This window comes from Elephantulus edwardii, unplaced genomic scaffold, assembly GCF_000299155.1.
Source record: "Elephantulus edwardii isolate Elephantulus edwardi_28Jun2011 unplaced genomic scaffold, EleEdw1.0 scaffold00184, whole genome shotgun sequence".
Taxonomy (NCBI): Eukaryota; Metazoa; Chordata; class Mammalia; order Macroscelidea; family Macroscelididae; genus Elephantulus; species Elephantulus edwardii.
In genome coordinates, this window is record NW_006399934.1 from 5,902,816 (window position 1) to 5,922,854 (window position 20,039).

At 37.8% G+C, this 20,039-nt stretch overlaps 1 protein-coding gene and 1 pseudogene across 2 annotated transcripts; one reads left to right on the forward strand and one right to left on the reverse strand.

The window, feature by feature from the left end:
* The first annotated feature begins 3,319 nt into the window (after positions 1 to 3,319).
* Positions 3,320 to 4,258, forward strand: LOC102862345 (olfactory receptor 2B11-like). Its single transcript, XM_006896321.1, has one exon. It carries the CDS (start codon positions 3,320 to 3,322, stop codon positions 4,256 to 4,258), a length of 939 nt encoding a protein of 312 aa, XP_006896383.1.
* Positions 4,259 to 12,889: 8,631 nt separating this feature from the next.
* On the reverse strand, positions 12,890 to 13,842 carry LOC102851202 (annotated as a pseudogene). The gene has a single exon (XR_438962.1). The product of XR_438962.1 is annotated as an olfactory receptor 2J3-like (transcript).
* Positions 13,843 to 20,039: the final 6,197 nt, after the last annotated feature.

The following is a 20,039-nucleotide window of genomic DNA, read 5'->3' on the forward strand; positions in this document are numbered from 1 at the left end:
TGGACTGGCAAAAGAACAGACAGCTAAATCTTGGAGAAGGTGCAACTATAGTGCACATTAGAGATAAGAATGGTGAAATTTCATTAAACACAGTTTGGACATCTTGTTAGAAGATGTTATTCCTTGGAAAGGGACATCATGCTTAGAAAAGTCAGTGAAAGAGGAGAAAAATCTCAAGATGGATTGATACAATAACTGTGACAATGAGTCCAATGTGTCAGAGATGTTTGATAGAACAGGAAAGATTTCATATCTGTTGTTCATTGGGTTACTAGGAGTCATACTCAACTCCATGGCATCTAACAGCAGCAATAATAATAATGGCTAATGAACTCTGATGACCTTGTTTGTTGTTGTTAAATGCCGTCAAGTTGTAGGCAACTCTTAGCGATCCTATGAACAAAAGAACTGAACACTTCCATAACTTTCATCATTTCTTCAAGTTCATAGGGTTTCCGGAGGCAAGCTATTTCAGAAGGGGATGCCACTCCTGCTTCCAAGCTTGTTTTAATCAGAGAGCTCCACCAAACACTGTCCACCATGGGTAACCATTATCACATTTGACACCTCAATGTCACAGTGTTTGGCATCACAGCAACCATGAGTTACCTCTGTACAGAAAATAGACAGACCAGTGCTATACGACTTCAAGAAGGTTTGACCAAAATCAATTAAAACCAGGCCTGAGGGCCACAGATTAAAATCACCCACCTTTGGCTTGATAGCATCATTTTCTGTCTACTAGGCCAACTAAGCTCTATGAGAAAATTCTAAACAACTGTGCTGTCAACCCAAAGGCAGGCTGTGTAATCCACAAACTACTCCATGCTAGAAAGATGGGCAATCCTCTCATATGATTTATAGTCTTTAAAAATTCACTAGAGGGTCAGCTATGAATCAGTTCTGACTTAACAGCATGTAATAACACAATAATGATTAATAAGAGAGCTCTCATGATGTAGTTCATAGAGAATTATGCTGTTAACTCAATGATCACATTTCTTAGGTGGTTTAAATGCACAGCTACACCATGAGAGAAAGATGAAAAATCTTAAATAGATTGGCACAGTGGCTATAACAATGCATTTACATACATCACAGTGATGCTGAGGATGGCAGGGTTCAGATCCTTTGTCCATATGGTTGCTATGAGTTGCAGTCAGATTGACAGGGCATAACAACAACAACAAATGATCAAGAGCATTTCTTCATGTGTTTATTGGCTGCCTGAATGTTTTCCTTGGTGAAAAATAAGTCTTTGAATAAAGCTATCTTGATGATTCTTGTAGTTTCAGTTTTTCTCCTTTAACTAATGTTTAGTGAAGGAGCTCCTGCTGCCATAGTGGGTAGGGAGTTGTGCTGCAGGTAGTTAGACTCCATCAGCTGCTCCTCACAAGAAATGAAGAAATCTATTCTTGTGTGATATACAGCCTCTGAAAACCCACTGGAGGGTCTGCTATGAATCAGTCCCAATTCAAAAGCAAAGAACAACCTCCTTAAATTGTATTTTTGTTCTTGTGTACCATCAAGTCAATTCTTTAATATTGTCACTTTTTTCATAAGTCACATGATCTGTAGGCCCCATGACACATCAACTCTAACAGCTCTATTGATTCCTTGATATAGGAACAAATAATTTGCACTTTGAGCCTCCTATGCTCCTCTTATGCAAGCCAAAGTTTTATAATCATGATATTGTGCTTTCAAAAACATCTGTATATTTTTTAATTGATATCACAATTCAAGTCACTAACATATTATCACACAAAATATTCTGCTTGAAAAATATTTACGTGATTACCCTTATTTGAGGTGCCTAGTGGCTTAGAGGTGACAAAGCTGTGCTGCCATCCCAAAAGCATGTGGTTCAAATTCACCAATTTGCTCCTCAGAAGGAGGATGTGCAATCTCCTCCTGTGAGATTAAACTGTTTCTGCAAACTCACCAGAGTATCTGCTATAGGTCATTTCTAACTAAATGAAAAACAACAGTAGTGAAAGAGAAATTTTATTGTCTTGTTACCACAAATCCAAAGGTGGGTTTTTCTTTATTCTGGTATATAGAAGACAAAGTGTATGAGCTTCCTAAATCTATCTCTCCATCTTGGAGACCTTGAGAGCATTTAAATATGAGGACGGGACTGTACAATGTGAGGACTTTTAATACTCTTCTCTTTTCCAAGTGATTTGGTCAGTGGTCACTACCCAGACTGGTCAACCTGGTCACATCAATCTTCTGGAGGTAGTTGGTGCTATCCACATGTCATGGAAAGCATTGACACTATCCTAGTTAGGGAAAGTCTATCTTTTAACTCTTCTGACTTTCAAAGTAAAATTGCTGAAGCAAACAGGGAAAAAGAATAAAAAGACATCTTAAGAAGAGACTTCTTGTTGTTAGGTATAGTCAAATCATGTATGACTCATAGCAACCCTATGAACAACAGATATTAGCTCTATCCTATCCTCTGTCTCCTCATTATCTCTGATATACAGAAGTTCTTTGCTGCAGTCACTTTGCAATCCATCTCATTAAGGATTTTCCTCCCTTTGCAAAGAATGGCCCTCCCTAACAACATGCCTTAAGTTTACAAGACAAAGCTTCACCACCCTTGCCTGTAAGGAATACTGCAGTTGCACTTTCCCCAAGAAAAATCTGCTCTTTTGGAAGTCCATGTTAATATGCCATATTCTTCTTCAGCACCACAGTTTAAAGGCACAGATTCTTCTTCTGTCATCCTTATTCAGTGTACAGCTTTCGGATGCACAGCAAGTGATTGAAAAGACCTTAGCTCCTGGCAATAAATTAATTGCAAAAGCAGACAGGAAAAAGGCAACAAAAGTGCTTAAAGAAGTTTGGTTTAATTTTATAAGAAAGTTAACACTACTCCTGCTAAATTAAGTGAAGATCATTTTTGCCTTAAAGTACTATAAAATGCTGTCTTCATATTATTAATTGGTTGGTATTGTTATGTGCCAGGAGGTTGAACAGACTCAGAGCTGACCCTCCAGCAAGTTTTTCAGAGTCTGTAAATCTCAAGGAAGGAGATTGTCCATCTCTCTCCCAAGGAGCAGCTGTTGGAGTCAAACCACTTGCCATTGTGGGGCAACTCCTTATCCACTAGTCCTCCAGAGCTCCCTTCGCATTGTTATAGGGTCTCTAAAAAAAGTTATTATGTTTTCATCATTTTATTTACTAGTTGGAACTTAATCCTCAATCCCTTCTGTACATAGATGATCAATGCATAATCATGTTTTGTCAATGTTCATAACATTTTTCTCTTTTTTGCACTCCCTACTGCAGATAAAATAAATTGATGATAATGGCACTAATTAATAAAAGTCACCCAGAAGAATTTATTCTACTAGGCTTCGCAGATCATCCTTGGCTAGAACTTCCTCTCTTTGTTACTCTTCTAATCACATACCCTATGGCCATGCTAGGAAACATTGCCATCATTTTGGTGTCCACGTTAGACCCCCAGCTCCACAGTCCTATGTATTTTTTCCTCACTAATCTCTCCTTTTTGGACATGTGTTATACCACAAGCATTGTCCCTCAGATGCTGGTTAACCTGGGAAGCTCAAAGAAGACAATCAGCTATATGGGCTGTGCAGTTCAGCTCTATTTTTTCCACATGATGGGTGGCACAGAATGTCTGCTCTTGGCTGTTATGTCTTTGGATCGCTATGTGGCCATCTGTAGGCCATTACACTACACCATCATTATGAATTTGCGAATCTGCATCCTCTTAGTATCTGTTGTGTGGCTGACTGGAATGACCTATGCTATCTCAGAGGCTACTGTTACATTACAGCTGCCCCTCTGTGGTATCAACAAGCTAGATCATTTATTATGTGAGATTCCTGTTCTGATAAAGATTGCCTGTGGTGAAAAGCATGCTAATGAGCTCACACTCTTTGTAGTCTGTCTTTTTCTTTTAGCTGTTCCACTCTGCTTAATCCTTGCTTCCTATGCTTGCATTGGACAAGCTGTGTTGAAGATTAAGTCTTCTGAGGGAAGAAAAAAGGCTTTGGGAACATGTTCTTCCCACCTCGTTGTTGTTTTCTTATTTTATGGCCCTGGCATTAGCATGTACCTTCAGCCTCCCTCCTCCATCACAAGAGACCAGCCCAAATTAATGGCTCTCTTTTATGGAGTAGTGACCCCTACACTCAACCCCTTCATCTACACCCTTAGGAATAAAGATGTGAAGGGGGCTTTAGGCAACCTGTTGAGGAGGATTTTCAGTTCTATGTGAAAGATGGTAAACATCAAAAGAAATTACTTCTCAATTCAAAAGAACAAAACAACAACACACAATTTTACTTTCATCAGTTTTAATTCATAGGGACCTTCAAGCTGTAAATCTTCCCAGGAAAAGTTTGCTTGTCTTTCTTTTATAGAATGGCTGATGGCTTCAAACTGCCAACTTTTTAATTCAGCCTATTGTGTTAAGCACTATTCCTTCAGGTTTCATATTTAGCAATTAGAAAAAGTAGCCAATAGGTAGCACATCAGCCTCATAATCTGAAGGTCCTGAGTTCACACCTGGGGCAGGGGTAGGGGGAGAGATGTATATACAAAGGTTCTCTAAAAACTCTTATTTCCTATTTCTTTCCTATTTCTCCAAACGTCATGTTAGATGTTTCTCTTGCAAAATATGTCATATTTCTTATATTCTTAACGATAGTTTTAAAAATGGATAATGTGATACTCAGATATCATTAATGTGGGGATTATATTTGTAAAAACATATTCAGTCCATTATAAAATAGTAACTGTTTTACTTAGTAAAATTAATTAATAATAAAAGTAATAAAGTCATTGTGTTATTGTTGTTGTTATGTGCTTTCAAGTCACCTGCCACTCATAGCAATCCTAAGGACAACAGCCCAAAACTCTGCTCTATCCTGTGCCAAACTCACTGTCTCTGACATACCTACCCCCATTCCCCAAGTCACTGAATCAGTCTACCTCATTGAGGGTCTTCCTCTCCCGCACTGTCCCTCCACCCTCTCAAGCATGACACCCCTCTCCAAGGACTGATCCCACCTTGCAACATGTCCAAAATATGTCAGACGAAGCTTCAGAATCCTTGCCTCCAAGGAGCAGCCTGGTTTCACCCTCTCCAGGATGACCTGTTTGTTCTCTTAGCCATCCATGGTATATTCAATACTCCAACACAACAGCTCAAAGGCATCAATTCTCCTTCTATCAACCCTAGTCATTGTTCAGCTCTCTGATACATATAGCTAATAAAGTCCTTAGATCATGCTAAAATCAGCAATAGGCTTCCTATCAATGTTGCCTGATAAGTATCTCATTATGTTCTGTGAGTTTGGTCCGTCCAGGTGACAAGACACCGAGTATTCATTTAGAAGCATTCTGTGCTTAATGAAAACTATGAGTTTCATAATATAAGTCTCATTTATCAAATTCAATTTTAAAAAATACTAAAGCTTTTAAAACAGCATTGTCATTCTTAACGATTGAATAATTTATTAATAAGTTTTAAAGTGAATATAAGGTGTTGATTGCCATCAAGTCAAACACGACTCATAACAACCCTATGAACAAAAGGCCTGAAGCCTTTCTGTAACTATTATCATTTATCAAAGTTCATAGAGTTTCCAAAGGCATGCCGTTTAGGAAGTGAATGCCACTCCTGCTATATAGAGTCAAAAAATATGAATAAATTTCTTAATATTATATTTCAATATTATCATGTGTCAAGTGAACCAGTGAAAGAACAAGTACATTATATTCATAATCAGTCACAATCTGGAAATGACTCTCGGCATAAAGTGGAACAGTCAGAAATGTCTTTTGACATGGCAAGAATCAGTATGAGGGAAAAAATACTTGTATTTCTAGAATGGAAAGAAAGATGAGCACAATGACAGAGTATTTTTAATTGTTAATTTTTACGTTAATTGTGCTCAAAAATCTTGGTTTTAGGAGTCACTCCCAAAACTTAAAATTTTGTCATGTAAATAGTTATAATTTATATAGACAAATCAATGGATTTGTATTTATTTTAGTGTTGAATTAATATGTTGACAGTTTGACATGAGAATACACAGGTGAAAAAGAAAGTGTTAAGTTGAACTTCTAGCTAGCAAACTCTTCAGACAGGATCAAGAACTGAGTAAATTATTGGAAGGAAAATCATATATCATTCTGAACAAGCTTCAGTCCAGATCTACTCTTTAAAAACAAAAACCAAACCATCATTTGTTGCTAGCTACCAATTCTTGAGACTACTGAATGGATATTGATACACTCAGTTTGGAAAGAATTCTTTAAAAACTACCAAAAATAATTCAAATTTCATACAAACATAAAAAGGATGTGATGTTAAGTAATGCATTTGATAATTTTTACTATTTATCCTTTGTTTTGGTCTCACTGTTAGATATAAAATTTGAAAAAAAAAAAAGAATGTGAGGGCACAAGGAAGAGAAATAAAGGAATTGGTCCCAAGAAATGAACAGGCCTTTATTGCACGGTCTGAGACTGATGCCAAGTGACCCAGCAACATGGCATGCAGACAGGATCTAATTGGCACATGGGCAGTTTGGGGGGTTTCCTTTTCATAAGGGTCCTGGGGAGGACTAAGATGGTATTTCTCCAAATTTGACATGCTGATTAAGTTAGGTTTTAGCACCTTTTTTCCAAGCTCAGACCCTTATCATGATCCATTGTCTGATCTGGTCTTGTAATCAAGTTTCTCAGGAAGTGATCAAGCTTGGGGGTGGTGGGGCAACTGCCCTATTCTTCCTTCACTCACAACTTTGATAGTTTTATTCCAGGGGGAAATAAAAAGGAAAAGGAATACTACAAAAACACACCAATTGTAAATGTTGACCATATTTCACTTAAGTGACGTTCTTTCAAAGAGTAGAGAATTAAAAAAGAAAATGTATAAATTTACAGTGGAGAAATCTGGTAAAATACTTTCTTAACCTAGTGATTAAATCTAGCACTCAAGTTATCCTATATAGAGATCATGTAATTTTGCTATGACAGGATGAGAAGAGAACTTTACCACAGTGGTGTTCTTTCAAAAGATCTGAAAAACTTTAATATACTTTTCTTTAATAAATGCACAAAAATTTATCCACTAGCTCAGCAAAACACAGAACAATTGCATCACACTAAAATGAGTCTCCTTTGTGACTCTCTCTTCAAAAACCTAATCATTGACAAAAAGATTAAACTCATGGAAGTTGAAGAGATAATTCTTTTTTAACTTATCGTGCTAACAAGACTGAATAGTCTTTTGTAGAAAAATGAAACAGAATCTATACCTCACGTTAAACAAAAAAATGGATACCATCATCATGCATTTAGAAAGTTGTAAGGAATGTGTTAAAAAGTAGATAGAACTTTAGGTGAGCTCTGGTGGCCTAGTGGCAAGAAGCTGCACTGCAATCCTAGAAGTACGGGGTTTGAATCCACCAGATGCTCTGCTGGAGAAGGAGGAAAAATCTCCTCCTGTACCAGTCAGATCTGACTTGATGGTACATGCACACAAAACAATAAAAATAAAATTAAAAAATTTTTAAAAAGTAGCTAGAACTTTAAAAGACATTGAATACAGTCACAGGGTGCAAATTAATACAAAAATCAATTGTATGTCTTAATTATTTACAGCAGCATCCAGAATCATTAAATATTTAAGGATTAATTTAGCAAAATATGTTTGACATCTGTAAAATTAAACATCAAAACTTCTGAGAGAAATTAAGATCCTAGAAATAAATGGATACATAAATCCTGTTCTTGGATCAGTAGATTGAATATTGCCAAGATATAGGTTCTTCCCAAACAGATCTATAAACACAATGAAGTCTCAGTTACAATCCCAACAGACTTAGACTAGTCATACAGTGAATTTCATTCAAGTCAAACTAATCTTGTAAAACCTATAATATCGAAAATTCAGGGTATATACAATGACTCATCACAGCAAGCAAGTAAATCAGTACGTAGGTTTCAGGGCAAGCTCTGTGCTCTGTGGCACCTATCCTGGCCAGAGCCTCAGACCTACCACTCCTTTGTCCCCACTCCCTAGCTTTTCCTAGCCCAGCTGACTCCTTAATTCCTCTTGCCTTGTTCACCCTTAACACTCATCCTCTAAGCCTAGCATCCTCAGTCTAGGTCTTTGACCGTAAGCATGGCCTTCTCTCCACTACTGACTGATGACTCTCAGACACTCAGCTGTGGCTGCTCTTTTATTCCCTTAGCCTTGAATCTTAGTAATGGTCTGAAGGCTAGTTTCTGGATTTTCTGAAGGATCTGGCAGTCAGGGTCTTGGGATCTACAGATCAACTTCATGCTCCATCTTTTAATCTGACCTTGAAGGGTGGGGGAATCAACAGGGGCTACTTCTGCTTCAAGTGAGCAGGCTCCAAGACACAGGCAAAGAAAAAGTCCTGAGTGTTTTTATGTATAGACAGGCACACTATTAACTATATGCTAAACAAGACATTTGAATGACTTCATATATTAATTGTACCTAATTATTCTGAATTACATACAAATTTAAAGGAAGATTTAGGAACAGAATTTATTCAAAATCTGGAGACTCTGTATATGAGAGTCTCTCCCAGCAATGATTAATCTATCTTATTAACTTCCATTGAACCAAATCTGTTTCTGTGGGGTTGATGCATAGTGACCCTAAAGGACATAATAGAACCACCTAATAGTGTTTCTAAGGCTGTAAGTCTTTACAGAAGTAAAGCTTGGAGTGGTTTGTGGGTTTGAACTATAAACATTTGGTTTAGCAGCCAAGCTTTCAACTACTGTGCCACCAGACTCTTTTATACACTAATAGGAGTGATAACAAACAAGAATACAAATCTCTTTTGTTCATAGGGTTTTCAGAGACCCGCTATTTCAGAAGTAGATGATCAATCCTACTTTGTAGTCTGCCTTAATCTACAAGCTCTACTAAAACTCGTCCACCAGGAGTGACTCCTCTGGTATTTGACACTAGTGGCAAATGTGCTTTTAGCATCACAGTATGTACAAGTAATCTCAGAACAGCAAATTGACATACAAGTGCTGTATTAATTAGAACAATCAAGTGAAGTGATCTGACAAAAGAACAAACAGATATGTCTTGGAGAAGGTGCAACCACAGTGCTCCTTGGAGGCAAAAATGATGACGCTTCATTTCACATGCTCTGGGCATGTTGTTAAGAGAGGCTATTCCTTGGAGAAAGATACAGTGTTTGGAAAGATGAGGGGAGAGTGAAACAGAGGAAGACCCTCAACTAGGTGGATTGGAACAGTGACTGCAGCAATGGCTTTGAGGGTGTCAGTTGTAGTTGTTGTTAAGTGCCATCAAGTCTAGAACAACTTAGCAATCCTATAAACAAAGGATTGGAAACCTATTCTATCTTGTGCCATCCTCATACTTCCTGACACACAGGAGCCAATTGCAGCAGTCACCATGTAAATCCACCTACATAAGGGTCTTCCTCGCCTTTGACAAGCCTCCACCCTTTCCAGCACCATGTTCTTCTCCAAGGAATAGCCACTCCTAGCAACATGCCCAAGGTATGTGAGGCAAAACCTCATCTTCATTCTCGCCTCCAAAGAGCACCCTGCTGAACCCTCTCTAAGATATATCTGTTCTTTTCTTGGCCATCCATAGGGTGGATGTTCAGTGCTCTTCTCCAACACTGAAGCTCAAAGGCATCAATTCCTCAGGTTTCAGATCTGTTGTTCATAGGGTCACTATTAGTCATACTTGACTCAATGGCACCTGACAACAACTACAACAAGAGTGATAAATTTAAGATTGATTTCCTTTCAACATTAAAAAATTATTAGATCAAGGAGGGAATAACAGTTTGAAAGAAAAAACCTAAGGTATTTTAGGTTACTGACTGAAGGCATGCAGTTCAAATCCACAAGCTACTCTGCAGGAGAAAGATGAGCAGTCTCCTCCTGACCAATTTTCTGCCTCTGAAAACCCAGTGGAGGGTCCACTATAAGTCCATTCCAACTCAATGGCACATAACAAACCAAACCAATGAAAGCATATTCTGGTTTATTAAAAAAAAACATACAAAAACAAAACCCACAACAAACCACAAACTCACAGTCATCGAGTAAATGTCTGAAGCTGTAAGTCTTATCCATCTTTCTACCACAGAGTTGCTGGTGATTTCAATCCATCAAAAGCATAAGAAGCTATGCTTCCTACATTCTGTTCAGTTTTGTTTTATTTCAGTTAGTAACATCGCCTTCATTTAGAAATTAACAATTGCTTTCTCTTTCAAGATTTATGACCAAATTTCTTATTTTGTTTTAAACTTTTAAAAGCTATCTTGATAGATCAGCATTGTGCCTGATGACAAATTGAGTCACATACAAAATAGAAGTGTCACTTTTGATGTTTCATTGTCATTTCCTCCACTAAAGAGTGATTTCTTCTTAAATGAGTGTGTTCTATTTGTCTCTGTTACCAAAATCTCCAAAATAAAAAAGAGTAGATGCTCAGTAAAAATTAGCTAAGTAAGTAGAGAGATTAGTAAATGGATAGATAAAAAACAGACCATTTTTAATATATATTTGTTTTTACTGTTCAGTGTGACAGATACCAAAAACTAAAAAGGCCAAACAGGAAAGGGGGAAAAAAAATCCAACCCATTACCTTCATATCTATTCTGATTTATAGGAAGAGAGATCTTTTAAGACAGAGTGCAACTCTTTCTCCTGACTAGTAGTAGCTCAATACTTAATCTGTTGTGCCCCTGGAGAGAATGATAAGTATATATGCCCCACAATAAAGTGCTCATGTAACTTAGCACCTTGAAAAAAATTACATTTAAACTAGAGAAATATCATTTATCTATACTTTATACCATAAGTAATAATTTTCATTATGTTAATCATTTTCCTTTTGCAATGACCAAATTTTTTCAAAATTTAGTGCCTATTCAATGTCCAAAAATTGAAGTTTAACTTTGATGAACTGCTTCCTCTCTTTCTATAGTTATTAATGCTTCGTGCATGAGTCAGCATATTGATAATGTCATTTTTTAAAACTTTTTATTGTGATTTGATTAAAGTAAAAATTTACTTTCCAGTCATATGTGATAATATCATTTTAATATTTTTTAATCATTTAAATTAACTTCTTCATATATGTCAGGGTTGTATTCTATCTCCATACCTGTTCAATCTATTTGCTGAGCAAATTATCCAAGAAGCTGTACTCTATTTAGAGGAATGTGGAATCAGGACTGGAGGGAGACTCATCAATAGCCTGTGTTATGCAGATGACACAACCTTACTTGCTGAAAGTGAGGAGGACTTCAGTATGGATTGCATCGCAATATCAAGAAAACAAAGATTCTTACCACTGGACCAATAGGCTGTGTTATAATGGATAGAGAGGAGATTGAAACTGTCAACGGCTTCATCTTGCTTGGATCCACAATTAACACCCTTGGTACAAGCAGTCAGTTGTTTAGGAAGCAGATTAGTTCTCATTGCTCTGAGAAAATCTGCAGTTAGGAACTTTTCAAATTATTGAGAAGTAGTGATGTCAGTTTGAGGACTAAGGTGCATCTGACTGAGGCCATATTGTTTCTGATTACTAGCTATGCTATTGAGACCTGGACAATGAATAAGGATGACAGAAAAAGAATTGATGCCTTTGAGTTGTGGTGGTGGAGAAAAGCACTGAACATCCCATGGACAACCAAGAGAACAAACAGTTATATCTTAGAGATTGTACAGCCGGAGTGCTCCTTGGAGGCAAGAATGATGAGGCTTTGGACATACTTTGAACATATTGCTAGGAGGTGCTATTCCTTGTAGAGGGACATGATTATGGGAAGAGTGGAGGGTTGACAAAGGAGAGGAAGACTGTCAACCAGGTGGATTGACACAGTGACTGCTGCAGTGGGCACTTGTGTGTCAGGAAGTGTGAGAATGGTACAGGACAGGACTGGTTTCAGATCTTTTGTTCATAAAGTCACTATGAAATTGTACTCGACTCAATGGCACCTACTAATACTAATAACTTCATCATTATATACAAAAGAATATTTGTGTTAAAAGATAAGAAGAGTCTCTAATTACTATGAAAACTAAATATAAAATTTCACAAGAACTAATCTGCTTCCTAAACAATATGCCTCCAGAAACTCTATGAACTTTGATAAATGCCAATAGCTATATTGAAAGGCTTTAGGCCTTTTGTTCATAGGGTCACTATGAGTTGTTCTAGACTCAAAGGAAATCAACAATAACAACAATGTAGTATGAGGCTAAATTCTGTGTACATAAAATCTCAAAGTTAACCATTAAGGAGAACAATAAATTTGAGGCTGAAATATTCTCCTAAGAACTGAGGTATAAGCAAAGACTTGTACACCAATGTTCATAGCAGCCTTATTCACCATTGCAAGAAGATGGAAACAGCCCAAATGTCCAACCACAATCAAACAGATTGAGAAATGATGGTACATTCACATGATGGAATACTATGCAGGTGCAATGATTTTGTAAATCACTACCTAATTTGGGAGGGACTGAAAAGCATTTTAAGCTAAGTGAACCAACACAGTCTAAGGCAAATACTGTATAAGACCATTATTGTAGAACGTGTATGAGGATCCAAGGTTGGGGAGGGCGAGAGTGGGAGGAGTATAATCATAGGGACACACAATTTGATGGGTGGATGGAGGGGTGGATAAAGGAAAATGGGAACAATCTGGTGTGAAAACAATATATATGAACTTTGTAACTAAACCAGTATAAAACAAAAATTTTATATAAAAAAAGAAGAAGAACCACTTTCTTCAAAGGACAAGATACTCTGAGAAAATTTGCAAAGCAGTTGATTTATTTTGTATAGGTCTTACTCCCACCCCATTAGTCTCTTTATTGCCCCTCTTACATCTTTGTTCCTGAGAGTGTAGATCAGAGGATTAAGGCTAGGGGTGACAACAGTATAGAAGAGGGCAATGAACTTGCCTTGATCTTGAGATTTCCCAGATGGTGGCTGGAGATATATGCACATAACTGGGATGAAAAAGAGGGCTACAACCATAAGATGGGCTCCACATGTCCCAAAAACTTTCTGAAGCCCAGTTGTTGACTGCATTCTCAGCACAGCCCGGGCAATGGCCCCATAGGAGCTGAGAATGAGAATAAGTGGTATGATCACAAAAACAGCACTCATGACCATGAGGGTCAGTTCATTAGCATGGATGTCAACACATGACAATCGCAACAGTGCTGGAACTTCACAGAAAAAGTGATCCACTTGGCGATGTCCACACAAAGGTACCCAGAAGGTAAAAGAGGAATGAACAGCTGAGGCAAGTAAGCCACTTACCCAAGAACCCACAGCCAACATCTGGCAAAAACGAGGATGCATGAGGACAGAGTAATGCAAGGGTTTGCACACTGCTGCATAACGGTCATAGGACATCACCACCAACAGGACACATTCTGTGGTTCCCAGTGCAAGGACAAAGTAGAGTTGAATCATGCAACCAACATAAGAGATGGTCTTCTCAGGCCCCCAAAGGTTGACCAACAACTGAGGAATGGAGCTGGTGGTATAGCAAAGATCCAGAAAAGAGAGATTTGACAGGAAGAAGTACATGGGAGTGTGGAGATGGGAGTCTAGGTATGACAAAATAATGATAGACAGGTTACCAATCAGTGTCATCAAATAGAATATCAAGATAACCACAAAGAGAACCACTTCCAATTCAGGCCAATGAGAAAAACCTAGTAGAATAAAGTAGTCTTCAGAACTTTCATTTTTTTCCATTGTCATTCATTTCTTATTACCTGAAAAGAAAAGCACATAAACATATCTATTGTCAAATTCTTGTAAACAGACTGGAAAATAAATGAATGTCACTTCCAAATATGAGTGTATTCCATTATGGCAGTAAAATTTTTCTCATTTTCTCTTTATACTTATATTTATGTTTGTCCTATTGCAAATAAAATCAATAAAAATTTCTTTTCTTTAGTTAATATCTGAATAAATATAAAGATATCTAAAAAGATTATTTTAATGAAAAATAATCTTTTACAAAAAAAACCCTCCTCATATTTATATTCCTCCCTGACACAATTTTTTTATTCCCAATTTCCTGACTATAGAGTTATTACCATCTTATTAAATCTATATATAGGTGAAAGTTTAACAGAAGAGCAAAAAACAACTCAGTAGTAATTAAAAATTACTATTATTGAAAGGAAAAAATTAATTTCAGTTGGAAATAATTATAGAAAAAATTCAGGTTTGCTTATTTATGCTAAAGACTTCTTGATAAAAAAATATGCAAATGGAAGTATAAACGTACATATTCCAGCTTCTGTGTACTTACAATACAAACAGTTAAATACCTATCCTGATGAACAGAGAAATGAGATAGATTGTGGAGATAAATTATAGAATGCTTCCAAAGGAAAATGAGAATGCAGCTACATTTGGAAGGAGGAGGTGGAGAATTACAGAGAAGCAGGACTGGCATCCACTTCCTAAATAACATGTCTCTGGAAACTCTGTGAACTTTGATAAACATTGATTGTTATAGAGGGGCTTCCGGCCTTTTGTTCATGGGTGGCTATAAGCCAAGCTTAAAGAAATCAACAACAACAACAGAAAAATGTAGGGAAGATAAAGAACAAGAAAGAAGAGTGTTTGGATAAAGAAAATAGGAGAGAAATGCTGATAACCACGCTTGAAATTTGAGAATGTCTATCACAGGGTGGTGAGGCTTGTAAGTTCTGAAGACATTTTTTACATCATTACATAGGTTCTCAGACAATAACTGAGACTTTGCTTAAATTCTGAGTAATAACAATTACATCATTTGTTTTGACTTTCTAAATTTTAGAGTACATCTTCTGAATATTCAGTAAGATAACTTAAGATATATGAACATTACAAGTTAATCTTGTAGTTTTTATTTTGTAGAGGGAAAAATAAGAAATTAATATATGCAGTTTGATTTGTACTTTTAATTTTTGTCTGCATGATCTGTTGTTCAACATTCTTCTAAAGGTTAGCAGAGATAAGAGACAAGGGTCAAAAAAAAACAAAAACGAAAAATAGGATTCTGTAGGGAAAATTTAAGAACATTGTGCTTTGACACTCTTATCAGAGAAGAGATAAATGAAGTCTTTATCAAAAGTATTTGTGGAATAAAATAGTCACTCCTTTTAAATTAAACATCATTGAAGAAATGGATGGTTTAATACTCTCTCTTGACCACATTATGGCTACTATCTTTTTTTCCCAAATTTTTGTCATATACTTTATCTGATTCTCAAGTAGTATGTCATCAATCTCTCTCAATACCAACCTTTCTGTGTCCATCCACAATGCCTGCCATTCTCTTCCTTATCTATTCTCTCATCTTCTGTAAACTGATGTGAGGGCTCTGCAGTTGTCAAACAACCTTGAACGCCTCAACCAAATTGCCTTCCTATATCATCTTTCCCCAAAGTACACTGCATGAAGTAGAACCAGAGAATAATGTGTGTTTTCCATTACTCCTGAAGAAAAAACCTGAATCTGTTGAAAAAATTGCTGTTAGTAGAATATGGAAAGTCTTTAGGGCATTGAAGTTATCAGGGGATGAACCCTTTATTCTAGTACAAATAAGACTTGTATAGAAACAAATGAAAACTTAGCATATGTTCCTTGACTGGGACCATTGGGAGGACAAATCCCAAAGTGGCAATTAATACAAAAACAATTAATAAAAAGAGATCCTAGTTAGAATGGCATAACTCTTACAAGATAAAACTTTTCACAAAAATGCCTTCAACATGATGCTGGACTCATACTGAGATGAAAATCAACTTGTTAACTAACTAGCATAAGGTGGGGGGAAGATCTTTGATTTGTATTGGTAGTGACAGGAATGGGTAGTAATGATTCACCCAATCTTTTTCCAAAAAGTTCCTATGTAGGTACAAATTTACAAGACAATTGGTTATACGTAATGAAGTTTGGAAACCACAGAACAGAAGAAGAGAGATTGGAACACATGAAGACTACATTGTTCTCATTAACATCAGATACTTTAGGCAGAATATTAAATGATCCAGGAAGAATTAAAAGAAGATGGAAAGAATATACTGAGTCACTGTATCAAAAGGAACTGACAGACACAGAAGAATTTAATGAAAAAACATATGAGCAAGAGCCTACGGTGATGAAGGAAGAAGTTCACGCTGCTTTGAAGAAAATAGCAAAAAACAAGGCCCCAGAAATAGATGGTATACCAATTGATGTATTTCAGCTAACAGATGCAGCCCTGGACGTGCTCACCAAGTTGTGCCAAGAAATCTAGAGAACAACCACTTGGCCAACTGACTGGAAGAGATCTATATTTGTTCCCATTCCAAAGAAAGGTGACCCAACAGTGTGGAAACTATAGAACAATCTCACTGATTTCACACACAAGCAAGATTCTACTGAAGATTATCCAAAAACGACTGGAAAAGCACATCAGCAGAGAACTGCCAGAAGTCCAGGCTGGGTTTAGAAGGGGTCGTGGTACTAGGGATATTGTAGCTGATGTTAGATGAATCTTAGCTGAAAGCAGGGAATACCAGAATAATGAATATCTGTGTTTCATTGATTATGCAAAGGCGTTTGACTGTGTGGATCATAACAAACTGTGGCTGACTCTGAGAAGAATGGGAATCCCAGAACACTTGATCATGCTAATGAGAAACCTTTACTTGGACCAAGAGGCAGTCGTCAGAACAGAGCGGGGCAACACTGCGTGGTTCAAAATTGGGAAGGGTGTACACCAGGATGTGTCCTATCTCCGTACCTCTTCAACCTGTATGCAGAACAAATTATCCAAGAGGCTGGGCTCTAGGAGGAGAAATGTGGCATCAGGATTGGTGGAAGATTTATTAACAATCTGCGTTATGCAGATGACACAACCCTGCTTGCTGAAACTGAGAAGGACCTGAAATGCTTGCTGCAGAGGGTCAAGGTCTGCAGCCTTCAATATGGATTGAAACTCAATGTCAAGAAGACAAAGATTCTCACCACTGAACCAATTGGCAGCATCAGGATGGATGGTGAAGAGATTGAGATTGTTAACAACTTTAATCTGCTTGGCTCCATGGTCAACACCCTTGGCACCAGTAGCCAGGAAATCAAAAAACGTATTGCAATGGGAAAGTCTGCTGTTAGGGACCTCTCCAGGGTACTGAAGAGCAATGGTGTCACCCTGGAGAGTAAGGTGCATCTGACACAGGCCATGGTCTTTGAAATCACTCGTTATGCATCAGGGAGTTGGACAATGACTAGGGAGGATAGAAGGAGAATTGATGTCTTTGAGCTGTGGTGCTGGAGAAGAGTACTGAATGTAACATGGACTGCCAAGAAAACAGATTCATCCAGGAGAGGGCTAAACCAGGCTGCTCCTTGAAGGCAAGGGTTCTGGGGCTTTGTCTGATATATTTTGGACATGTTGTAAAGAGGGACAGGTCCCTGGAGAGGGACATCATGCTTGGGAGGGTGGAGGGATGGCGCAGGAGGGGAAGGCCCTCTATTAGGTGGATTGATTCAGTGACTGGAGTAATGGGGATAGGTGTGTCAAAGGCAGTGAGATTGGCACAGGATAGAGCAGGGTTCAGGGCTGTTGTACATAGGGTCGCTATGAGTCACAAGCAACTCAACGGCACATAACAACAACAACAGCACTATTTGTGCTTTCTTCAATGTCTTTTAAAGTGAATACCAAGTTTATCTCTGTGGAACTTTTAAGAAATAATCCAAGTATCACTCAAGCTCTTTATATTGAACACTAGATGACTGCTATCACTTTTGTTTAACTTTTAAAAACTCTGATTACCAGTGTGCTTGGTTTCATCATAAAATCTTCTTATGTTAGGAAGAACTTTTAATTGCTGGAACTATAACTTGTATTTTTATTGCATGTCTTCTCCAGTTTAGCAAGAACTGTAAATATTAACTAGAAAAGCTTAAGCTTGTTTGTTTCTTTTTTCCACTACAAATGTCATCAGTTCTTTAGTACAGAGAGCTAAATCCAGCTGATTTGCCTTTCACATGTTGACTCTTGTAATTCCCTTTAGTTTTATACTTTGTTGTTGTGGTTGTTATATGCCATTGAGGCACTTGTGGCTCATAATGACCCTATGTACAATAGCCATAAACCCTGCTCTATCCTAAGCTAACCTTATCATCTCTGACAAACCTACCCCCATTACCCCAGTCACTGAGTCAATTCATCTCATTCAGGTTCTCTCTTGCACTGACTTCTACCTTTCCAAGAATGATGTCCTTCCTTTTCAGCTTGCCCAAAGTGTGTCAGACGAATCCTCAGAATCGTTGCCTCCAAGGAGCAACCTGTTTTCACCTTCTCCTGGATGAAATTCAAAGTCTCTGTAAATTTTCATTGAAATTAATAATAAAAATTTTTTTTAAAAAATGAATCACCATTAATCTATGCCCACCATTAGTCCATCTTTTCAGGTCCCAGCTGGATCTTTCCCAATTCCTTCTTTCCCCCACCCAGCAAATTCTGTGACCCAGTAATTTCCCTCCTGTCCACCCTCACCCTCAGCCCCCTCTTCTCCATTATCTTTCCCCCTTGGACCTTCATGCACATTTTACTGGCTGTCCTACTATTTTTACAATAATGTATTTATGTAGTATTTGTCTCTGTATAAGATTGAGTTGGTTCCCTGAGCATAATGCTCTCTAGCCTCTCTCATATTGTGTAGTATTTTTCAAAACTGTTGCTCCTGACTGTATCATAGTATTTCATTCACTGTGGGAATGAACCACGATTTCTCAATCCGTTCGTTTGTTGTTGGACATTTGGGCTGTTTCCATTTTCTTGCTATTGTAAATAACACTGCTATGAATATGAGTATACAAATCTTCATCTGTGTCTCATTTCTAATTTCCTTGGAGTATATTCCTAGTAGTTGGAATAGTTGAGTCATATGGAATTTCTATGTTCAGCTTTTTGAGGAAATGCTAAACTACCTTCCAGAGTGGCTATGCCATTTTACAATCCCACCAATAGAGTATGAAAGTTCCAATCTCTCCACATTTTCTCCAACATTAATTGCTTGCCAACCAACTAAACTTTACCACTGGTACTAGGGTGAGATGCTACTTCCTTGTGGTTTTGGTTTGCATCTATCTTAATGCCCCTGATTTTGAGCATTTCTTCATGTGTCTATTGGCCATCCAAATGTCTTCCTCTGTGAAATCTCTCTGTGTCTTTTTCCCATCTTGGAATTGGGTTATCAGTCTTTTTCTTGTGGAGGCCCTGTAATATTCTGTAAACTTTTGTTCTGAGACCATGTCTGACAAATGTTTTTTCCCAGTTAGGTTTTCTTTTCACCCTATTGGAAAAAGGTTTTGATACACAAAGGGATTTCATGTTTGTTGTTGTTATGTCATCGAGTCACTTGCAACTCATAATGACCCTACGTACAAGAGCCATAAACGCTGTTCTATCCTGTGCCAACCTCGCCGTCTCAAACACACTGCTTCCCACTACTCCACTCACAGAATCAATCCATTTCATCGAGGATATTCCTCTCCTGCACCATGCCTCCACTCTCCCAAACATGATTTCCCTCTCCAAGGACCAGTCCCTCCTTACAACATGCCCAAAGTATGTCAGATGAAGTTTCAGAATCCTTGACTACAAGGAGCATTCTGACTTCACCCTTTTCAGGACAAACCTGTTTGTTCTCCTAGCAGTCCATTGTATATTCAACACTCTTCTCCAGCACCACAGCTCAAAGGCATCGATTCTCTTTGTATCATTCCTGTTGGACAAAATGGAAGATATTTTCTGAAGGGACTTGGCAGATGAGAATGGTTATCCTGGTGGAGGGTGGAGCTGGGAAGTAAGTGGGTCAAGGCTCTGGGCTAAGGGTGGGGTCAACACTGTAACTAATGCTTAACTCCACAGTAAGGGATTTATATTTATCTTTCACTGCTTCACAAATTGCTGTCTGTCAGATAC